Raw genomic sequence first — 21,754 nt, forward strand, 5'->3', positions numbered from 1 at the left:
GATCAGCAGCGTGTGAAGAGAAGAGTCTCCACCAGAGGTCGCTGTGGGTCTAAAGTGAAGCAGGACTCAGTTTATTATGATTATTATTTATCAACATTCAACTGGTTTAAAGATAGCATTACATTCATAGCTTAGCATTCGTAGCTTAGCATTCGTAGCTTAGCATTTGTAGCTTAGCATTTATAACCCAGCTCCACCACTTTGTGTAATCTGTGCAGTCTCTGTCATTTCTATAAGTTGTTGTAAACTACAGTTTCCTCATTGTGGAACAAATAAAGTTCTTTTATTCTTATTGTTAAACCTCAGCAGCAGCTCAGTTTGGTGGGACACAGCTAAAAGACGTCCACATGGTCTTATTGTCTCCTCCCGTGTCGTATAAAAGTGTTAACAACTTATTGACATTCTGTTAGCCTCCTAGCTCAGCTAACAAGTCGACACACCGCTATGCTAGCTAGGCTAACTCATGCTAATGTGCTGTGATGCTAGTGGAACAGCTTTCACTAGTTCTTATTCTTCATCCTCATCATCGTCTGCCTTCCTCTTCTCCTCTTCCTCTTCCTCTTTATTTTTGATTCTTTCATTGTTATTTTGAAATGTTGTCAAACTGACCTTTAACGAGTCGTGGACCTGGACCTGGACCAGGTCTGGTCCCTTAGGGGGGTCTCCTGCTGTGGTCTACAGGTCTGAGGGTCTCAGTCAGTATCGTTGAACCATAAAGTGCTTCTCACCTGTCCTCCAGGTGTCCTGCATGTTTTCACAGAAGAAGAAAAGCAGCAGGCGAGAGGGCGGGGCTTCTCGCTGCACATTAAAGAAGAGGAGGGAGGAGCTTCAGGACCAGAGGACATTGACATCACGTCTTCACCTTTTCCTGAGGCGGAGCTTCACCCAGCTGACAGCCAGCAGGAAGTGCTGGGCGTCAAACAGGAAGTGGAGGACGATCACATGATGCTGGAGGCTGCAGTCAGAGCAGAGGTCATCTCTCAGCAGGACGGTGAGTTCACAGAGGGTCAGTGAACGCATCACTCCATGTGTCACAGTCTTCAACCAGTCACAGCTGTTTTTCTCCTCCAGGTGTTCTGCAGATTTTCACCAGAGAAGAAGAGCAGCAGGTGAAGGGGCGGAGCCTCAGCCTGCAGATCAAACAGGAGGAAGGCGGAGCCTCAGGTTCAGAAACGTCACCTGAAAGTTTGATGGAGAGTGATGATGATGAGGGAAGCTCTTCGTCCAATCAGATCCAGACCTTCGAAGAGGCAAAGCTGCTTTCCTCAGACCTGCTGAGACCAGAACCTGGAGGGACCTGCAGATCTCCTGGAAGTCGGACTGGGCCTCCAGATCAGAACCTGCTGGCGTGCAACAGCTGTGGCCGAGAGTTCAGTTCAAGGCGGATACTGCAGAAGCACATCAGACAGAACTCAGCCCAGAACCAGAACCAGAACCAGATGTCCTGCAGCCTCCGCAGACAGAGAACCACCAACTACTGCAGCTGCAGAGTGTGTGGGAGCTCGTTCAACACGCAGGGTATTCTGGTCCGGCACGCCCAGAACCACTGCAAGGAGCCCGAGACACGGTGCGGGGCCTGCGGGGACGTTCTGGAGTCCACCGAGTGTCTCAGGGAACATCTACAGTCCCACAAAGACGCAGGTAGCACCTGCGACGTGTGCGGGAAGAAGTGGAGCTCCATCAGGAGGATGGAGATCCACAAACGGGTCCACACAGGAGAGAAACCGTACCACTGCAGCCTCTGCAGCCTGGACTTCAGCAGGAAGGAGAGTCTAGTAAGACACTTGAGGATGCACAGCGGGGACAGACCGCACCACTGTGGACTCTGCAGGAGGACCTTCACCAGGAGAGAGTACCTGGTCCAGCACCTAAGGATGGTCCACATCGACACACCAGAACCAGCACCGGAGAACTGAGGGACATGTTGGGGGCTTAACTTGGAACCTCTGTCTCTGACAACATGAGATGTCCTTCCAAAAGACGTCCCTCTAGAAAGTGTCCCACTAGAATAATTCCCTCTTGGACGTCCCTTTCGTCTGTAGAGACGTCCTTCTAGAAGACATCCCTCTGAGTTGTGTCCTCTAGAGGACATCAGTTTTGAATAATTCCCTCTAGGAGATGTCTCTCTAGGAGATGTCTCTCTAGGAGATGTCCTGGTGTCTTTGTTCATTTTGTCTTTTTTAGTAAATCTCCTCCAGAGCTTTGACTCTTTTCTCCGATGGTCCAGATTTGTCTCTGAGTCAGGAGACAGACATGAGGGTTGGGGTCTGAGCGTCTGATGTTGACAAAATGTTTTTTTCTTCACGTCATTAAAGTCTGTTATTGGTGCATCGAGTAGAATCGTAACAAATCTGAATGGACTTTGGTTTGAGTCGGTGGCTGCAGCAATAAATCAACCAACAGGAAACAGACGATTGAATGTGTTTGTTGATTTAACGCTGAGATTAAAGAGGAACAGCTTCAGCTTTAGTGCTTCCTCTTTCTGTGTTTATAATGCTGAAGCTTTAAGCTCCGCCCACTTTAACCTCAACAATGATCAATTGAACCAATCAATTTGTTCCGTAGAGAACAGACGCATCCCTTCCTGTGACACAGGCAGCGTGGTGCCTTCAAGTGCAACGGCGGACAAACCAGTGTTGTCATTAACAGGCAAGAGTGGGAGTGTGTGTGTGTGTGTGTGTGTGTGTGTGTGTGTGTGTGTGTGTGTGTGGTCATTTCCAGGAAGAGGTACAGGGCGGGGGGGGCGGGGGGGGGGGGGTGTTGTTACTGAGTGACTTCCTCATCCACCGGGTGTATCCTGTTAAAACACACACACACTCACCAGGTCATGGGTCTGTCTGTGTGAGGGTGTGTGTTTGTGTGTGTGTCGTACACACACACACAAACTTCATTAAGAAGCTCGTTAATGAACAGCTCTTAACGAGGTCAGAGGTCATCAGTCAATGATCAGTAACTGAAACACATCTGGAGGAACGTTGGTTCTATCTGAGTGGAAACAATAAGAGACTCCTTCAGCTCAGAACAGAACCTGTTGGAACCTGATGGAACCTGATGGAACCTGATGGAACCAGATCAGAACGTGATGATCAGTAGATCCATGTTCATGTGTCAGTGAATCAATAAAGACACTGATTCCTGAACAGAGTTGTGATTTATGCAGAAACAGCATGAAGGTGGTCAGTTCTATGTTCTATGTTCTATGTACTGTGTTCTGTGTTCTGTGTTCTGTTACTGATGCTATTTAAACACCAACATGTTTATATCAAGTAGAACCAGACAGAACAATAATCTGAGTTTTTTTCTTCCGTGAACATTTCGACCAATCAGCTTTCAGCAGTGGATGGGGGGGGGGGGGGGGGGGGAGTATTCCCACTGCAAACTGAAGGGGACTGAGGTGCGCGCGCACACGCTCGCTCAGGGCTACCATGACTGCCCTCGTGCCCTCTACACCCCACTCAAAAAGTGTGCATGTATGCGCGCGCCCGTCGGGACGTTTTTTACGGAAACGCGCTGGCAGCAGCGGAGCTCGAGCCTCCGGTGAGACGGAGCCTCCTCTTCTTCTTCTTCTTCTTCTTCTTCTTTGTGTTCTGCGCCGCGTTGCTGTGGAAACATCTGGTTCTTCTTCTGGTTCTGGAAACATGGAGCCACAGGAAGCCACGGACTGAAGAACCGAGCAGGTAAAGAACCGGAGACCCGATCCCCCGGTACCGGAGCAGGACGGAGATCAGTGATCAGCTGATCGATCCGTAACAGAAAGAACGAGCAGAGAAGTGACTTTAGTTGAGTTTAATAAGAATCAGAAATAAATCAATTCATCAATGAACTCGATCCTGAAAACCTTTAATGTGATGAGACCAGTAACTGATAAGAACTGGTCCTGGTCTGGTCCTGGTCTGGTCCTGGTCTGGTCCTGATCATGGTCCTGGTCCTGATCCTGATCATGGTCCTGATCCTGATCCTGGTCCTGATCCTGGTCCTGGTCATGATTCTGATCCTGATCCTGGTCCTGGTCCTGGTCCTGGTCTGGTCCTGATCCTGGTCCTGGTCCTGATCTGGTCCTGATCATGGTCCTGATCATGGTCCTAGTCCTGATCCTGATCCTGGTCCTGGTCTGGTCCTGGTCCTGGTCCTGGTCCTGATCCTGGTCCTGGTCCTGGTCCTGATCCCGATCCCGATCCTGGTCCTGGTCCTGGTCATGATTCTGATCCTGGTCCTGGTCTGGTCCTGATCCTGATCTGGTCCTGATCTGGTCCTGATCCTGATCCTGATCCTGGTCCTGATCCTGATCCTGATCCTGGTCCTGATCTGGTCCTGATCTGGTCCTGATCCTGATCCTGATCCTGGTCCTGATCCTGATCCTGATCCTGGTCCTGATCCTGGTCCTGATCTGATCCTGATCCTGATCCTGATCCTGGTCCTGATCCTGGTCCTGGTCCTGGTCCTGATCTGATCCTCTCTGTGATTTTATGCAAAACTGTTTCTGCTGGAGTCAACAACAATTATATAACACACACCAACACACACCAACACACACCAACACACACCAACACACACCGAGACTCTTTTTTAACTCAACATGAAGTTTTTTTTATCAGTTAATCTTGAACACAATGATGATGTGTTCAAAGATACTCTGACATCTGAGACTCGACCTTCACAATGATCATAATTTGACTGAGAATGATTGAAGTAAAACTGGAAGAATCATTTTTCACTAAAAGGAAATAAAAGGATAAAATAAACATTAATAGTTTAATTCTTTCCTGGATGCTCGTGAAGGCATCAGGGCGAGCAGAGCTGATGTTGTGCAGGATTATCTGAGTGTCTTTAAACGCAGCATGTGGACGTTTTACAGAGAACGCCAGGTTTTCCCAGAGGAGCCTGAACGCGTCTCTTTCTGATTGACAGTGGACCCTCTCATACCTGTGGCCCCCAGACACACATGGGGGCCACATGGAGCTAATGGATCCCATGTACCGAACACGGCTGAGTGCCCAGAGTTCCCAGCAGCTCCTGAAGGGGTTCCAGTTAATTCTCTGTAAAGTATTAAAACAGAGAAACAAGAGGTTTATTGTTTAAGGCTGTTAAACTGATGGCGTGTTGTGTTTTCCCTGCAGCTCGTCTGACAGGCTCATCGTTGTCATCATGCTGTCCTGGCCCCGCCCCTGGCTCCTCCTCTTGTTCTTTGTCCAATCAGCTGAGTTTTCTCTGTCGACTGACAACGCCACTGAGGTAACCCTGGCGGCCATCTTGCCTCTGACTAATACCGACTATGCGTGGTCATGGCCTCGCGTGGCGCCCGCCCTCCACCGGGCGATTCAGCGGGTTAACTCCGACCCCTGGCTGCTGCCGGGCCTGAAGCTCCAGCTGATCCACGGCAGCTCGGAGAACCCCGCTGGCTTCTGCTCTGACTCGGTGGCGCCGCTGGTCGCCGTCGACCTCAAGCAGTCCCACGATCCCTGGGCCTTCATCGGCCCCGGCTGCGACTACTCGTCCTCGCCTGTTGCTCGCTTCACCACCCACTGGGAGGTTCCCATGGTGACAGCCGGCGCCCGAGCCATCGGCTTTAAACTCTACTCCGCCGTCACCAACACAGGCCCCACCCACAAGAAGCTGGGCGAATTTGGCGCCAAGATCCAGGAGACGTTCGGATGGCAGCGGCACGCCATGTTGATCTTCAGCAACAACAAGGACGCCAACGACGACCGGCCGTGCTACTTCGCCGTGGAGGGGCTGTACGACGTGCTGGACAAACGCAACATCACCGTCCACGACTACTACATTGAGCCCGACAACATCGACTACAAGGAGGTGGTTCAGCAGATCCGTGACCACGGCCGAGGTCAGAGGTCACGTCATTCATCCCCTAGCTTTAGTTCATGCTAACTGTTTAAAGCTAGCTTAGCTTCACATCTGTATCTGTTCACTTGTGTGTTGAACACGTTGGTGTCGGATTGAAACCATGATCATGAGATCAGACACCAGGCCGACATCACAGACACACTAACTGCTCCTGTCCTCCTCTGACGGACACCAGCTGTTGCCCCCGGCAACACTGGACGTCCTCTCAGTAATTACCTGTGTGTGTGTGTGTGTGTGTGTGTGTGTGTGTGTGTGTGGCGGTCCTTATAAAAGCAGTAAATCCTACATGTGAACCTCTCGGCGTCCTCTCGTGACGTCCACCTCTGGGACCGTGTGCAGGGTAATGTTTCTTTCTGGTGGGACCCTCGGTGACAGTTTTCTGGGAGAGTTTATTATTGTCGGGCTGAGGGGGAGGCTGAGGGGGAGGCTGGGGGGGTCGACATGTTTGGGAACGCGGGGGAGGATGTTTTAAATGTTTCTTCTCTAGAGAAGAAGAAGAAATGAAATGTTGTGCTGCTGTCAGCTGGTTGCTCCAGTCCTGGTGGTTATCACCATGGTGACGGACGAGCTTTAACTATTATCACTATCACTGACGACATGTCTCAGATGTCGAAGGATCTTTGAACACATCACGTAATTTAAACTGGTCAGGCCTGAGGTGTCAGTGCGATCGGGTTCTAGAGCGTCCCACCACAGTGTCCCACCACAGCGTCCCAACACAAACTCAGTCCTCTAGAGGACACTTTGTCTCAGTTAACAAGCTAACAAAACTTTGACGTCTGTCTTCTTCTCACCTCTTCTTCTTCAGTGGTGTACATGTGCAGCTCCTGGGACATCTTCAGGACTGTGATGGTCTTACTGTGGAAGGAGGAGCAGGAGCTGGAGGACTACGTCTTCTTCTTCATTGATCTCTTTGCTGAGGGTCTGGGGGGGCCAGGACCCGTCAGGCCCTGGTTCAGAGGAGACGGGGACGACTACACAGCCCGCCTAGCCTTCAGGGTGAGACCAGGATTCCTGACTGACTGACTGATTGATTGATTGACTGATGACTGACTGATCTCTGTGGTTCTGTGGTTCTGTGGTCAGAGTGTGAAGGTGCTGACCTACCAGGAGCCTCAGAACCTAGAATATCTGCAGTTTGTTGAAACTTTGAAGAACGACGCAAAGAAACTTTTCAACTTCACCATCGAAGACTCTCTGGTACGAGTTCTGATGCTGATCACATTCATTGACTGATTGATTATGATGACTACAGCTGACGTGTTTCTGTGTCTCTGTCAGTATAACCTGATAGCTGCCGGCTTCTATGATGGAGTGATGCTCTATTCTCAAGCTCTGAACGAGACCTTGAGCGAGCAGGGACCAGGATCAGGACCAGGATCAGGATCAGGATCAGGATCAGGACCAGGATCAGGACCAGGATCAGCTCAGAGGCCCAACGGGATCGTGGTGACACAGAGGATGTGGAACAGGACCTTCTCTGGTGAGAACACATTTTTCTCACGCGTCCATTGTGGAAACATTTCAGGGTCACAGGTCACATGGGAACACGTTGCCAGCCAGCCAATCAGAGCGCAGTGTTGGATCAGAGCCGTCTCAATAAAAATAATATTTTTTTATCAAAAAACCACAAAGTCAGAAATATCTCCTGAAGCCACCAGCCTCATCTGTCAATGAACCAATGAATCGACCAATCAGGAGCCTTCGAGCTCTGTGAGGTCACCATGGGAACCGGAGTCAGACATGTGGGCATGTGTCAGCGGGGAGTTAGCATTAGCACTGCTAATCTGTAGCAGCTGACTGGAGCTCAGGGAACAGGAAGTCAGACACTCAGTCCACCAACCAGGATGAGAAAACTACTGGAGCTCTCTGATTGGCTGCCCCCCCCCGCCCCCCAAACATAAAACACAAAGAAATATGATTCCAAATATCCTGAGAGGCTGCAGTTAGCTGTTAGCTTAGCATAAAGCCGAAATTAGCTGGTTCTGTTGAAGGTTTGAGTCGTCTCCTCTGGACAGATCCAGACGTCAAACCTCCAGCTGATCTGAGTCGAGTCTTATTTCAAAACCAAACACAGAAAGACAAACTGCTGACGGGTCGTAAAAACGTCTCCGTCCATCAGCTCCAGATGTTGATTCACGTTCAAATGAAAATAACTTTAGTGTTTGGAGGACAAACAGACGAGACATTTCATCATGAGGATGGAAAAACACTCAAGCTGTAAAACTGTTAGAGACACGTCACTGAGCGTCCACAAACACAGAAGACAGGAACATCAGGGACAGACGAGTGAGGACGACGGGGCTCCAGGTGTGAGAAACAAACGTCCTCAGGAATGGGCCGTTCATCACAGGAAGTGACACGTCTCCATCTGGACTCAGCTGGACTGAGACGCTAATCTGATCAGAGGGAGGGACATAAATCTGTTAACTGTCTCTGTGAGGACGGACACAACGGTTAGTCCTAGCTCCAGATGGAAACAGTGGTGCGTCCCTGTCTCTTATTGATCAGCTCCAGGTCGATGGCTCTGTTTATAGGTCACTGCTGCTCTTTAACCTTTTGACCTGAGAACAAATCAAACTCACGTCTGTGTCTGTAGACGAGTACACATAGATATAGAACATATAGACAGATAGATCTATACGTTCTATATCATCTATATCTATCAGAACTGATCAGGAACCAGATTTAAACTGAAAACCAGAACCAGACTCTGAACACTGAGCTCCATGGAAACAGAGTCTGTGTGTGTGTGTGTGTGTGTGTATTGATGTGTGTGTGTATTGATGTGTGTGTGTGTGTGTTGATGTGTGTGTGTGTGTGTGTGTGTTGATGTGTGTGTGTGTTGATGTGTGTGTGTGTGTTGATGTGTGTGTGTGTGTGTGTGTGTATTGATGGTGCTGATAAACAGGCTGCTCTGTCTGCTTTTATTAGATTGAACTGCTTTTATCCACCAACACTGAAACACAGTCACTGACAGTGAACGTCACAAATGAAGGGATGATGATGGATGATGATGGATGATGGATGGATGAATGGATGGATGAATGGATGATGGATGATGAATGGATGGATGGATGATGGATGATGGATGATGGATGATGAATGGATGATGAAGGGATGATGGATGATGAAGGGATGATGGATGGATGATGATGGATGATGGATGATGAAGGGATGATGAAGGGATGATGGATGATGAAGGGATGATGATGGATGATGGATGGATGATGGATGATGAAGGGATGATGGATGATGAAGGGATGATGATGGATGATGAAGGGATGATGATGGGATGATGGATGATGGATGGATGATGGATGATGAAGGGATGATGATGGCTGGATGATGGATGATGGATGATGAAGGGATGATGATGGATGATGGATGGATGATGGATGGATGATGATGGATGATGGATGATGAAGGGATGATGAAGGGATGATGGATGATGAAGGGATGATGATGGCTGGATGATGGATGATGGATGATGAAGGGATGATGATGGCTGGATGATGGATGATGGATGATGAAGGGATGATGAAGGGATGATGGATGATGGATGGATGATGGATGATGAAGGGATGATGATGGCTGGATGATGGATGATGGATGATGAAGGGATGATGATGGATGATGGATGGATGATGGATGGATGATGATGGATGATGGATGATGAAGGGATGATGAAGGGATGATGGATGATGAAGGGATGATGATGGCTGGATGATGGATGATGGATGATGAAGGGATGATGATGGCTGGATGATGGATGATGGATGATGAAGGGATGATGATGGATGATGGATGATGAAGGGATGATGAAGGGATGATGGATGATGAAGGGATGATGATGGATGATGGATGATGAAGGGATGATGGATGATGAAGGGATGATGATGGATGATGGATGATGGATGGATGATGGATGATGGATGATGAAGGGATGATGGATGGATGATGATGGATGATGGATGATGAAGGGATGATGAAGGGATGATGGATGATGGATGGATGATGGATGATGAAGGGATGATGGATGGATGATGATGGATGATGGATGATGAAGAGATGATGGATGGATGATGGATGATGGATGATGAAGGGATGATGAATGATGATGGATGATGGATGATGGATGATGGATGGATGATGGATGATGGATGATGGATGATGGATGATGGATGGATGATGAATGATGATGGATGATGGATGATGAATGATGGATGATGGATGGATGATGGATGATGGATGATGGATGGATGATGGATGATGGATGATGGATGGATGATGGATGATGGATGATGGATGATGGATGGATGATGAATGATGATGGATGATGGATGATGGATGATGGATGATGGATGATGGATGGATGATGGATGATGGATGATGAAGGGATGATGAATGATGATGGATGATGGATGATGAATGATGGATGGATGATGGATGATGGATGGATGATGGATGATGGATGATGGATGATGGATGGATGATGGATGGATGATGAAGGGATGATGATGAAGGGATGATGAATGATGATGGATGATGGATGATGGATGATGAAGGGATGATGAAGGTATGATGGATGGATGATGGATGATGGATGATGGATGATAGATGATGGATGGATGATGGATGATGGATGGATGATGATGGATGATGAAGGGATGATGAATGATGATGGATGATGGATGATGGATGATGGATGGATGATGGATGATGGATGATGGATGGATGATGGATGATGGATGATGGATGATGGATGGATGATGGATGGATGATAGATGATGGATGGATGATGGATGATGGATGGATGATGATGGATGATGAAGGGATGATGAATGATGATGGATGATGGATGATGGATGATGGATGGATGATGGATGATGGATGATGGATGGATGATGGATGATGGATGATGGATGATGGATGGATGATGGATGGATGATGAAGGGATGATGATGAAGGGATGATGAATGATGATGGATGATGGATGATGGATGATGAAGGGATGATGAAGGTATGATGGATGGATGATGGATGATGGATGGATGATGATGGATGATGAAGGGATGATGGATGGATGATGGATGATGGATGATGGATGATGAAGGGATGATGAATGATGATGGATGATGATGGATGGATGGATGGATGATGGATGGATGATGGATGATGAAGGGATGATGAATGATGATGGATGATGATGGATGGATGATGAAGGGATGATGATGAAGGGATGATGGATGATGGATGATGGATGGATGATGAAGGGATGATGGATGCTGATGCATGATGGATGGATGATGAAGGGATGATGGATGATGCATGATGGATGGATGATGGATGATGAAGGGATGATGGATAGATGATGGATGATGGATGATGAAGGGATGATGGATGATGATGGATGATGGATGGATGATGGATGATGAAGGGATGATAATGGATGATGATGAAGGGATGATGGATGGATGATGATGGATGATAATGGATGATGATGGATGGATGGATGATAGATGATGAAGGGATGATGGATGATGGATGATGATGGATGATGGATGATGATGGATGATGTAGGGATGATAATGGATGATGATGAAGGGATGATGGATGGATGATGATGGATGATAATGGATGATGAAGGATGGATGATAGATGATGAAGGGATGATGATGGATGATGATGATGGATGATGATGAAGGGATGATGATGGATGATGATGAAGGGATGATGATGGATGATGATGAAGGGATGATGATGGTTGATGATGATGATGGATGATGAAGGGATGATAATGGATGATGATTAAGGGATGATGATGGTTGATGATGATGGATGATGATGAAGGGATGATGATGGATGATGATGAAGGGATGATGATGGTTGATGATGATGATGGATGATGAAGGGATGATAATGGATGATGATGAAGGGATGATGATGGATGATGATGAAGGGATGATGATGGTTGATGATGATGGATGATGATGAAGGGATGATGATGGATGATGATGAAGGGATGATGATGGTTGATGATGATGATGGATGATGAAGGGATGATGATGGATGATGATGGATGGATGATAGATGATGAAGGGATGATGAAGGGATGATGATGAAGGGATGATAGATGATGAAGGGATGATGATGGATTATAATGGATGATGATGAAGGGATGATGATGGTTGATGATGGATGATGAAGGGATGATGATGAAGGGATGATGATGAAGGGATGATGATGGATGATGATGGATGGATGATGGATGGATGATGAAGGGATGATGATGGATGGATGATGGATGGATGATGATGGATGATGGATGGATGATGATGGATGATGATAGATGATGAAGGGATGATGATGGATGGATGATGGATGGATGATGGATGGATGGATGATGATGGATGGATGATGGATGGATGATGATGGATGATGGATGGATGATGATGGATGATGAAGGGATGATGATGGATGATGATGGATGGATGATGGATGGATGATGAAGGGATGATGATGGATGGATGATGGATGATGAAGGGATGATGGATGATGATGGATGATGAAGGGATGATGATGGATGATGATGGATGATGATGGATGATGAAGGGATGATGAAGGGATGATGATGGATTATAATGGATGATGATGGATGATGATGGATGATGATGGATGATGAAGGGATGATGATGGATGGATGATGGATGATGATGAAGGGATGATGATGGATGATGAAGGGATGATGATGGATGATGATGAAGGGATGATGATGGTTGATGATGAAGGGATGATGATGGATGATGATGATGGTTGATGATGGATGATGAAGGGATGATGATGGATGGATGATGGATGATGAAGTGATGAACGTTACATGTGTTCCACGTATATCACATGTATGTAACGTGTGTCCTCTCTAGGCGTGATGGGGACGGTGGAGATGGACGAGTTGGGGGACAGACAGACGGACTTTGCTGTGTGGGACATGACAGACATTGAGTCAGGACAGTTTCAGGTTTGTATTGGTCCATCAGTGCAGGCCCTCAGGTGGAGGTGTGTAGGACGGAGCAGTGACAGGTGTCCCTGTGTCCCCGTGTCCCTGTGTCCAGGTGGTGTGTGTCTATAACAGCAGCTTGAAGCAGATGGTTCTTCAGGAAGGACTCGGGTTCCAGTGGCCGTCAGGTTCTCCTCCTGCAGACGTTCCTGAGTGTGGCTTCAAGAACGACCACCCAGCCTGCCTCACACGTACTGCTGCACACTACACACTGCTACACACTGCTACACACTACAGATAAAGCCAGTGTGTGTGTGTGTGTGTGTGTGTGTGTGTGAGGACCAGGATGAGTTCTGGTTTTTAAACTGTAACCGGTCCTCACAGAGACAGCTACACACAGACTTGTCCAGTAACCTGATCCTCCTCCTCCTCCTCCTCCTCCTCTCAGGTACAGTGACCATGCAGCAGATGGTTGCCATGGTGACCTGCTTCGTCTTCGTCATCACGGTTACAGTCACCATCTTCATCTACAGGTGAGACTCACAGACGATGGTGCTATATTTGTGAGGACCGTCACTTTGCTCACTGTGGGTATAAATTAAAGGATTATCTTAAAGGATTATTTTAAAGGATTATTTTAGCTTATGTCCACACACACAAACCCTCCGCTGTGTGTGTGTGTGTGTGTGTGTGTGTGTGTGTGTTGAACAGGAAGTTGAAGCTGGAGAGTGAACTCGCCGCTGAGCTCTGGAGAGTCTCCTGGGACGACGTCCAGATGAGTAACCTGGAGAAAGTCCTGAAGAGGACATGCAGCCGTCTGACCATGTCTATGGTAACGACATGAATGTCTCTGGTGACAACATGAATTCAGACGTCTCCGTCAGACTCCCACACATCAGAGGAAATCAGGATGGTTAATGATTATCTGTTAATTAATTGTGAATCCTTTATTTTGTCGTTTGTTTCCATGGAAACAAGTTTCTCATTAACAGAGACTAAAGTCTTCAGCTCTGAGAAACATTAACAGCTGATCAGAGACCTTTCTACCGAGCTGCTGCTGTTCAGTCACTAATAAGAGAAGGGGACATTAAAGACATTAAATATATTAAAGGACATTAAGGACATTAAAGATATTAAAGGACATTAAAGGACAAGCATTTCTAGGTGTTCTTGTTGCGTTCTTCAGATGACGTTAATCACATACAGGAAGGTCTTTTCTGTCCATACATCCTGTTGTCAGGTGGGCGTCCTCATTAGTGGACAGATATTGATTAATTAGACTTTAATTAGAGTTTGTCTGGATCTGTTTGTCTTCAGAAAGGATCCAACTATGGTTCTCTGATGACCATGGAGGGAAACCTTCAGATCTACACCAAGACGGGGTACTACAAGGTCAGTTGACGTAGGACACGTGTCACCTGTTGACGTAGGACACATGTCGCCTGTTGATGTAGGACACGTGTGATCACGTCCATGTTTTCTTCTGCAGGGGAATCTTGCAGCCATCAAGTACATCAACAAGAAACGCATTGAGCTGACCAGGAACGTCCTGTTTGAGCTAAAATATGTAAGAACTCCAAGTATTGACCTACTGACCTACTGACCTACTGACCTACCTGACCCACCTGACCTTCCTGACCTACTGACCTACTGACCTACCTGACCCACCTGACGACCTTCCTTTGAGTACCTCGCTCCGTGTCACAGCTGGTTCTGGTGGTTCTGTTTTCAGATGCGTGACGTTCAGAATGAACATCTGACCCGTTTCATTGGTGCCTGCATCGACCCACCAAACATGTGCATCATCACGGAGTACTGCCCCAGAGGCAGCCTTCAGGTATGCACCTACCTGATGTCCTACCTGATGTCCTACCTGATGTCCTACCTGATGTCCTGCCCAGATCCCTCCCACTATAAACCATCATTATCTTCAGAGTTTCTTCCACTGTCTGTTGTCTGTAACCTAGCAACCTAATGCAGCGGTAACCTAGCAACAGGAGATGACACATCAGCCCGCCGTAGGTGGATGTGGGCGGTGTGTGGAGGTTCAGCTTTCTGATCTTTAAGACATGTTCACAAGAGGATGGACGTCATGTCCTCACTCATCTGTCCTCTCGTTCCGTCCTCTGTTCACTGAGGATCTGATCTGACACCAGTCACATGTTCCTTCATCTTCAGACCAGAGACGTCTTTATTGACATGTCCCGTTAGAAAAGAGCTCAGAGACACCGTGTCTTCATATCTGAGGACAAATGTTCTAAACGAGGTTCTGTTTGTTCCTCCAGGACCTGATGGAGAGCGACAGCATCACTCTGGACTGGATGTTCAGATACTCCCTCATCACTGACCTGGTCAAGGTAAACAAACAAACACACAAACAAACAAACACACAAACAAACACAAACAAACAAACACACAAACAAACAAACACACAAACAAACTAACAAACAAACAAACTTTTCACCACGTCTATTTCTTTGGTTGGTTGTTGTCTCCAGGGCATGGCTTTCCTCCACAACAGTGTCATCGTCTCCCACGGTAACCTGAAGTCGTCCAACTGTGTGGTGGACAGTCGCTTCGTCCTGAAGATCACTGACTATGGTCTCCAGAGTCTGAGGACCAGCAGCTGTCCTGAGGACACACACGCTTTCTACGCTCGTATGACACGCACACACACGCACACACACACACACTACACACAAATATCTCACACCAAACACCACACACACCCACACACCACACACCACACACCACACACCACACACACACACACACACACACCCACACACACACACCCACACACACACACCAGGACTCAGTGAATGATGTCATATGTTGTTGATGACTGACAGGGAAGCTGTGGACGGCCCCAGAGCTGCTGAGGACAGAGTGTCCTCCACCCTGTGGAACTCAGAAGGGGGACGTCTACAGCTTTGGGGTGATCCTGCAGGAGGTGGCTCTGCTCAGAGGAGTCTTCTACCTGGACTCACTCTGCCTCACCCCGAAAGGTCAGAGGTCAACACAGCGTCACCCCAGTGCTCCGCTTCATGTTCTTCTTGATAGACAGCGCCCTCTAGTGTCTGTGGTAGATGTCAGATCATCAACATCACTCTTACAGTTTTTTCCACAGTTTTGTAAACGAGGCTGGTTTTATCAAAACACTAACACAGTTCACCCAAACTGCAAAATACCTCATGTATCCTGCAAAATGAAGCACTGCAACCAAAATCTAACTTTTGCACCAGATGGTACACACTAACGTCTAACCAGCTACACACTGTTGGGCACAATGAAAAGCACTCGCATCTGTATATGCTTTGCTATAATACTAACATAGTTCAGACTGTAGAGAATTCTTCAGATTGTTCACATGCACAGAAATATTTACAGATACACACACGTGCTATTGAAACATTTATTTTTTTATTTTTCACCAAACAAGTCACAGCAGATATATTTACATTGGAGTGAACTAAAATATGCTCACAACACAGTAAGCTGAAAAATACAATTGCAGAAAAAATGTGCAGATAAAAATAAATAAATAAATAAAGAGGAAAGCAAAATAATTAGACAGCATCCTGCCGGACAGCTGGGTCTGGTCACAACGCCTCGTCCACATCACACTCTCACCCTCCCTCTTCCTCTTCCTCTTCCTCACTGTCTTCCATTGTTGTTGTAAAAGAAAAGAAGATGCTCACCTGTGGTCTCTTATTGCTTACTTCCTGATTGAAGTGTTAACAATTACATAACACCTGTTTGGCCAGGTGGCACATATAGTGGCCAATGAGCTCATGTAGTGTTGTGTCTTATGCAGAGAACCGTGTTCAGGTCACTTAAAAAGTGTCATTTAGAACTGCAAAATGTGTGTAAAGCAGAAAATGTGTTTAACGTTTTGGAGATTTGAGACGAGGTTGTGTGTCAGTTTAAATATTTGTGCTGTCCACGTCAATTTAGTGTTTTAGCAACTGGAAAAAACTGTAAACCCCACTCTCCACCTCTCCACCCCTCCACCCTCCCACAGAGATCGTCCAGGCGGTGGCTCAGGGCGGCGTCCCCACCCTCCGTCCCTCCCTCTGCTTCCACAGTCACAGCGATGAGCTGGGCGTCCTGATGCAGCGCTGCTGGAACGAAGAACCCAGCGAACGGCCCGACTTCCACACAGTGAAGGTCCTTCTGAGGAAGCAGCACCGGTACCGTCAGACCCATCAGAACCATCAGAACCAGTGAGCTGTAGCCCTGGTACCAGCAGCATGGGGCTCACTGTCTGTCTTTGTCCTCAGAGGCTACGGGTCCAACATCCTGGACAACCTGCTGTCCCGCATGGAGCAGTACGCCAACAACCTGGAGGAGCTGGTGGAGGAACGGACTCAGGCTTATCACGAGGAGAAACGCAAGGCCGAGGCTCTGCTCTACCAGATACTACCACAGTCAGTACTACCAGTACTACTAGTACTACTACTATACATGATGCTGCTCTGCCAGATACTACTCTCATGGTTCTGTCTCTCATGGTTCTGTCAGTTCTGTAGCAGAGCAACTTAAACGAGGTGAGACGGTTCAGGCTGAAGCTTTCGACTCAGTCACCATCTACTTCAGCGACATCGTCGGCTTCACCTCCCTCTCAGCTGAGAGCACCCCGCTGCAGGTCAGTAGAACTCAGTAAACCTCAAAGAACTAAAAGAACTCAGTGGCACTCAGAAGAACTCGAAGAACTCAGAATTACTAAAATCACTCAGCAGAACGAAGGAGACGTCAAAGAACTCAGAACTTGGTAGATGACTAAAGAATAAGGCATAGAACCAAGGTGGAGTTTTGGATGGAGAAGATTAAATGTTGTGGATCTGCTCTTTAGAACCCAGCAGAACAAAGTGACTGAACTGGTTTCTCCTGCAGGTTGTGACCTTGTTAAACGACCTCTACACCTGCTTTGATGCCATCATTGACAACTTTGACGTGTACAAGGTAAAGATTCCTCAGTTACTCACGCTGTCTTGTGCTAAGCTAGGCTAACACCCCATCTCAGCAGATCTGGATCAGGTTCAAGGTTGCGTATGCTGCCCCCTTCAGGTGGAGACCATCGGCGATGCCTACATGGTGGTCTCAGGTCTGCCGGTCAGGAACGGTAAGCTTCACGGTCGGGAGGTGGCTCGGATGTCCCTCGCCCTGCTAGAGGCCGTCAAGAGTTTCAAGATCCGACACCGAGCCAACCAGCAGCTCCGGCTCCGCATCGGCATCCACAGCGGTACTACAGAACACTACAGAACCACGAGTACTAAGAACCTCTGATACTGATCACAGTACCACAAATACCAGGCTAACGGTGTGTTGGTGTTCAGGTCCGGTGTGTGCTGGCGTGGTCGGGTTGAAGATGCCCAGGTACTGTCTGTTTGGAGACACCGTCAACACAGCGTCACGCATGGAGTCCACTGGAGAACGTAAGACCTGGTTCCTAGAGGAACCTTCACACCAACAGACCAAAGCTCGTTACATACTCTGTGAGAAGCAAGAGTTCTGTTCTTGCTCCTCAGTCATTTTGTACTCACAGCCCTCGTTTGGGAGTTCTTGCAGCTTGTTCTCGACACATCAACCGGGCAGAACTTTTTTCTCGTGTCCGGTTACTATTCTGTGATTGGCCAGAAATTGGAAGTGGGTGTGGTTAATGTGGAAGAGCCGAAATGCTAGCAGCTGCTCTGTGAGCTCCCAGATGCTAATATTAGCAGTGTGACCGCTAATGTCTCCTGGGTAGAGATCATACTGACCAGTGGACACATCTCCCACAATGCTTAGCGCATTGTGTGATGTATGCTGCAGTGGGAGGGGCCTATGAGAACTTCCCCAGAGTTCAGTACTTGATTTTCACGTGAAGTATATATTACCTGGCCGGAACGAACTTTGTTCTTGTTCTTGCTCACTTTGAGAACAAGAACTAATTTCTCGCTTCTCACAGAACATGTAACAAGCTTAAAGATCCAAATCCTGATCCAAACAGAACCTCAGCTAGAAACGACTTGGACAGGAGGTTTACATCAACAGAATATAACACCTGCAGAACCTACAGAACACACTGAAACACTTACAGAACCTACAGAACCTACAGAACACACTGAAACACCTATAGAACCGACAGAACACACTGAAACACCTGCAGAACCGACAGAACCGACAGAGCACACTGAAACACCTACAGAACCAACAGAACACAGTATAACACCTACAGAACCTACAGAACACACTGAAACACCTACAGAACCGACAGAACACAGTGAGTGATGTGATGTTGTGTTTCTGTAGCTCTGAGGATCCATGTGTCGGAGGCGACTCGTCAGGTTCTTCAGGAGTTCAACTGTTTCCAGCTGCAGCTCAGAGGAGAGATCGAGGTGAAGGGGAAAGGACACATGAGGACATACTGGCTGCTGGGAGAGGACCACAGCAAGTAATGGAGGACGGGTGGAGGACGGATGGAGGACGGCTGGAGGACGGGTGGAGGACGGATGGAGGACGGGTGGAGGATGGATGGAGGACGGGTGGAGGACGGCTGGAGGACGGGTGGAGGACGGATGGAGGACAGCTGGAGGACGGGTGGAGGACCAAGAAGGACATAAAGGAAGGACAGAAACATGTCAGAAGGCCGTTGGTATTACACTTGTCCTCCTTGTCTGTGATTGGCCGGTTTCCTGTGACCTCATACCTGCAGTGACCAAAGTTTCTCTGTAAAGTCTGTAAATACATAAATAAACAATGTGTTTGTTACAGCTGCATCTTTACTGGGAATAAAAACACAACGATGATCCTAAACCTCTCAGAACATCAGACACTCCTCCCTGGACTGTAGTAGTACTGTAGTATTAGAGTAGTATTAGAGTACTGTTAGTACTTACACTCAGTGTTAATACTACGGCGGCCCGCCGTGGTCTCACAACCAATCAGAAATATTTCTGGACGTTTCAAACAAAGTTGTGTTTGTGTTGTTTGTCCTACTGCTCCTGAACGTCTCTCTGTAGGAAACACTGGTACTGTAATACTACAGTAGTATTCTTCTGTTGTACTGTGTTACAGAAGTAATAGTATTGCATTATTTAGCCCTTTGTAAACAGTAGTACTATAGTATTGTAGGAGTTGTAGTAGTAGTAGTATCGTATTGTACTGTATTGTAGTAGTAGTACTGTGGTATTGTGGTAGTAGTAGTAAATGGTAAATGGTAAATGGCCTTGTTTTTATATAGAGCTTTTCTACCTATTGGTACTCAAAGCGCTTTACAGTCATAGACACATCTACCCATTCGTTCACACAAGCACACACACATTCACACACCAGTGCCACGCACTGGGAGCAACTGGGGGTTCAGTGTCTTGCTCAAGGACACTTCGGCATGTGGCACATTCCGGGGATCGAACCGCTAACCCTCTGGTTCGTGGACAACCCGCTCTACCTACTGAGCCACAGCCGCAGTAGTAGTAGTAGTAGTAGTATTGTAGTATTGTGGTAGTAGTATTGTAGTAGTAGTAGTATTGTAGTATTGTAGTATTGTGGTAGTATTATAGTATTGTATTAGTAGTATTGTGGTAGTAGTATTGTAGTAGTAGTAGTATTGTAGTAGTATTGTAGTATTGTAGTATTGTGGTGTTGTAGTAGTAGTAGTAGCAGTAGTAACGTAGTATTGTAGTAGTAGTATTGTAGTATTGTAGTAGTAGTATTGTAGTATTGTAGTAGTAGTAGCAGTAGTAGTAGTATTGTAGTATTGTGGTAGTATTGTGGTATTGTAGTAGTAGTAGTAGTATTGTAGTATTGTAGTAGTAGTAGTAGTAGTAGTAGTAGCAGTAGTAGTATTGTAGTATTGTGGTAGTATTGTGGTATTGTAGTTGTAGTAGTAGTAGTAGTATTGTAGTATAGTAGTAGCAGTAGTAGTAGTATTGTAGTATTTTAGTAGTAGTATTGTAGTAGTAGTAGCAGTAGTAGTAGTAGTATTGTAGTATAGTCGTATTGTGGTAGTAGTAGTATTGTAGTATTGTAGTATAGTAGTAGTAGCAGTAGTAGTAGTAGTAGTAGTATTGTAGTATTGTAGTATTGTAGTATTGTAGTATTGTAGTAGTATTGTAGTATTGTAGTATTGTAGTAGTAGTAGTAGTATAGTAGTAGTAGTATTGTAGTATAGTAGTAGTAGCAGTAGTAGTAGTAGTATAGTAGTATTGTAGTATTGTAGTAGTAGTATAGTAGTAGTAGTAGTAGTAGTAGTATTGTAGTATAGTAGCAGTAGTAGTAGCAGTAGTAGTAGTAGTAGTAGTATTGTAGTAGTAGTATTGTAGTAGCAGTAGTAGTATTGTAGTATTGTAGTAGTAGTATTGTAGTATTGTAGTAGTAGTATTGTAGTATTGTAGTAGTAGTAGTAGTAGTATTGTAGTATAGTAGCAGTAGTAGTAGCAGTAGTAGTAGTATTGTAGTATTGTAGTAGTAGTAGTAGCAGTAGTAGTAGTATTGTAGTATTGTAGTAGCAGTAGTAGTAGTAGTAGTAGTAGTAGTATTGTAGTATAGTAGCAGTAGTAGTAGCAGTAGTAGTAGTATTGTAGTATTGTAGTAGCAGTAGTAGTAGTAGTAGTAGTAGTATTGTAGTATTGTAGTATTGTAGTAGTAGCAGTAGTAGCAGTAGCAGTAGTAGTAGTAGTAGTAGTATTGTAGTATTGTAGTAGCAGTAGTAGTAGTAGTATTGTAGTAGTAGCAGTAGTAGCAGTAGTAGTAGCAGTAGTAGTAGTATTGTAGTATTGTAGTAGCAGTAGTAGTAGTAGTAGTAGTAGTAGTATTGTAGTAGTAGTAGTAGTAGCAGTAGTAGCAGTAGTAGTAGTAGTAGTAGTATTGTAGTATTGTAGTAGCAGTAGTAGTAGTAGTAGTAGTAGT

General features: G+C 46.4%; 2 protein-coding genes across 3 annotated transcripts in view; both read left to right on the forward strand.

Moving 5' to 3' along the window:
• The window catches only part of LOC311500930 (uncharacterized protein), a gene marked incomplete at its 5' end in the record, with an annotated part of 2,851 nt that extends 225 nt beyond the window's left edge, over positions 1–2,626 (forward strand). The window contains 2 exons of the mRNA XM_084562568.1: positions 740–991; positions 1,072–2,626. Coding sequence (XP_084418694.1) covers positions 740–991; positions 1,072–1,916 — 1,097 coding nt within the window. The 3' untranslated portion in view covers positions 1,917–2,626. The remainder of the gene's footprint in view (positions 1–739; positions 992–1,071) is intronic.
• A 909-nt stretch (positions 2,627–3,535) lies between these two features.
• Positions 3,536–19,655, forward strand: LOC311501694 (atrial natriuretic peptide receptor 1-like). 2 transcript variants are annotated; one of them, XM_084563659.1, is made up of 22 exons: positions 3,536–3,677; positions 5,118–5,842; positions 6,671–6,861; positions 6,949–7,062; positions 7,144–7,345; positions 12,789–12,883; positions 12,978–13,113; positions 13,311–13,395; positions 13,574–13,694; positions 14,180–14,254; positions 14,352–14,429; positions 14,595–14,699; positions 15,148–15,219; positions 15,361–15,520; positions 15,715–15,870; positions 16,887–17,055; positions 17,146–17,292; positions 17,387–17,510; positions 17,759–17,827; positions 17,933–18,107; positions 18,202–18,300; positions 19,157–19,655. In XM_084563659.1, the coding sequence occupies exons 2-22, from the start codon at positions 5,146–5,148 to the stop codon at positions 19,300–19,302; spliced, it is 3,216 nt and encodes a 1,071-aa protein (XP_084419785.1). In that variant the 5' UTR covers positions 3,536–3,677; positions 5,118–5,145; the 3' UTR covers positions 19,303–19,655. The 2 variants fall into 2 exon arrangements, with proteins under 2 accessions (XP_084419785.1, XP_084419784.1); XM_084563658.1 differs by having other exon boundaries at positions 18,202–19,261.
• The last annotated feature ends 2,099 nt before the right edge of the window (positions 19,656–21,754 follow it).

The sequence above is a fragment of the Chelon labrosus genome (genome assembly GCF_963514085.1).
Source record: "Chelon labrosus genome assembly, chromosome: 16".
Classification (NCBI taxonomy): domain Eukaryota; kingdom Metazoa; phylum Chordata; class Actinopteri; order Mugiliformes; family Mugilidae; genus Chelon; species Chelon labrosus.

Coding starts and splice junctions, on each gene's coding strand:
- LOC311501694 (XM_084563658.1), top strand. CDS start 5,146: ATGCTGTCCTGGCCCCGCCCCTGGCTCCTCCTCTTGTTCTTTGTCCAA. Junction 13,114..13,310: donor CCACCCAGCCTGCCTCACAC/GTACTGCTGCAC, acceptor TCCTCCTCTCAG/GTACAGTGACCATGCAGCAG. Junction 14,430..14,594: donor TCCTGTTTGAGCTAAAATAT/GTAAGAACTCCA, acceptor TTCTGTTTTCAG/ATGCGTGACGTTCAGAATGA.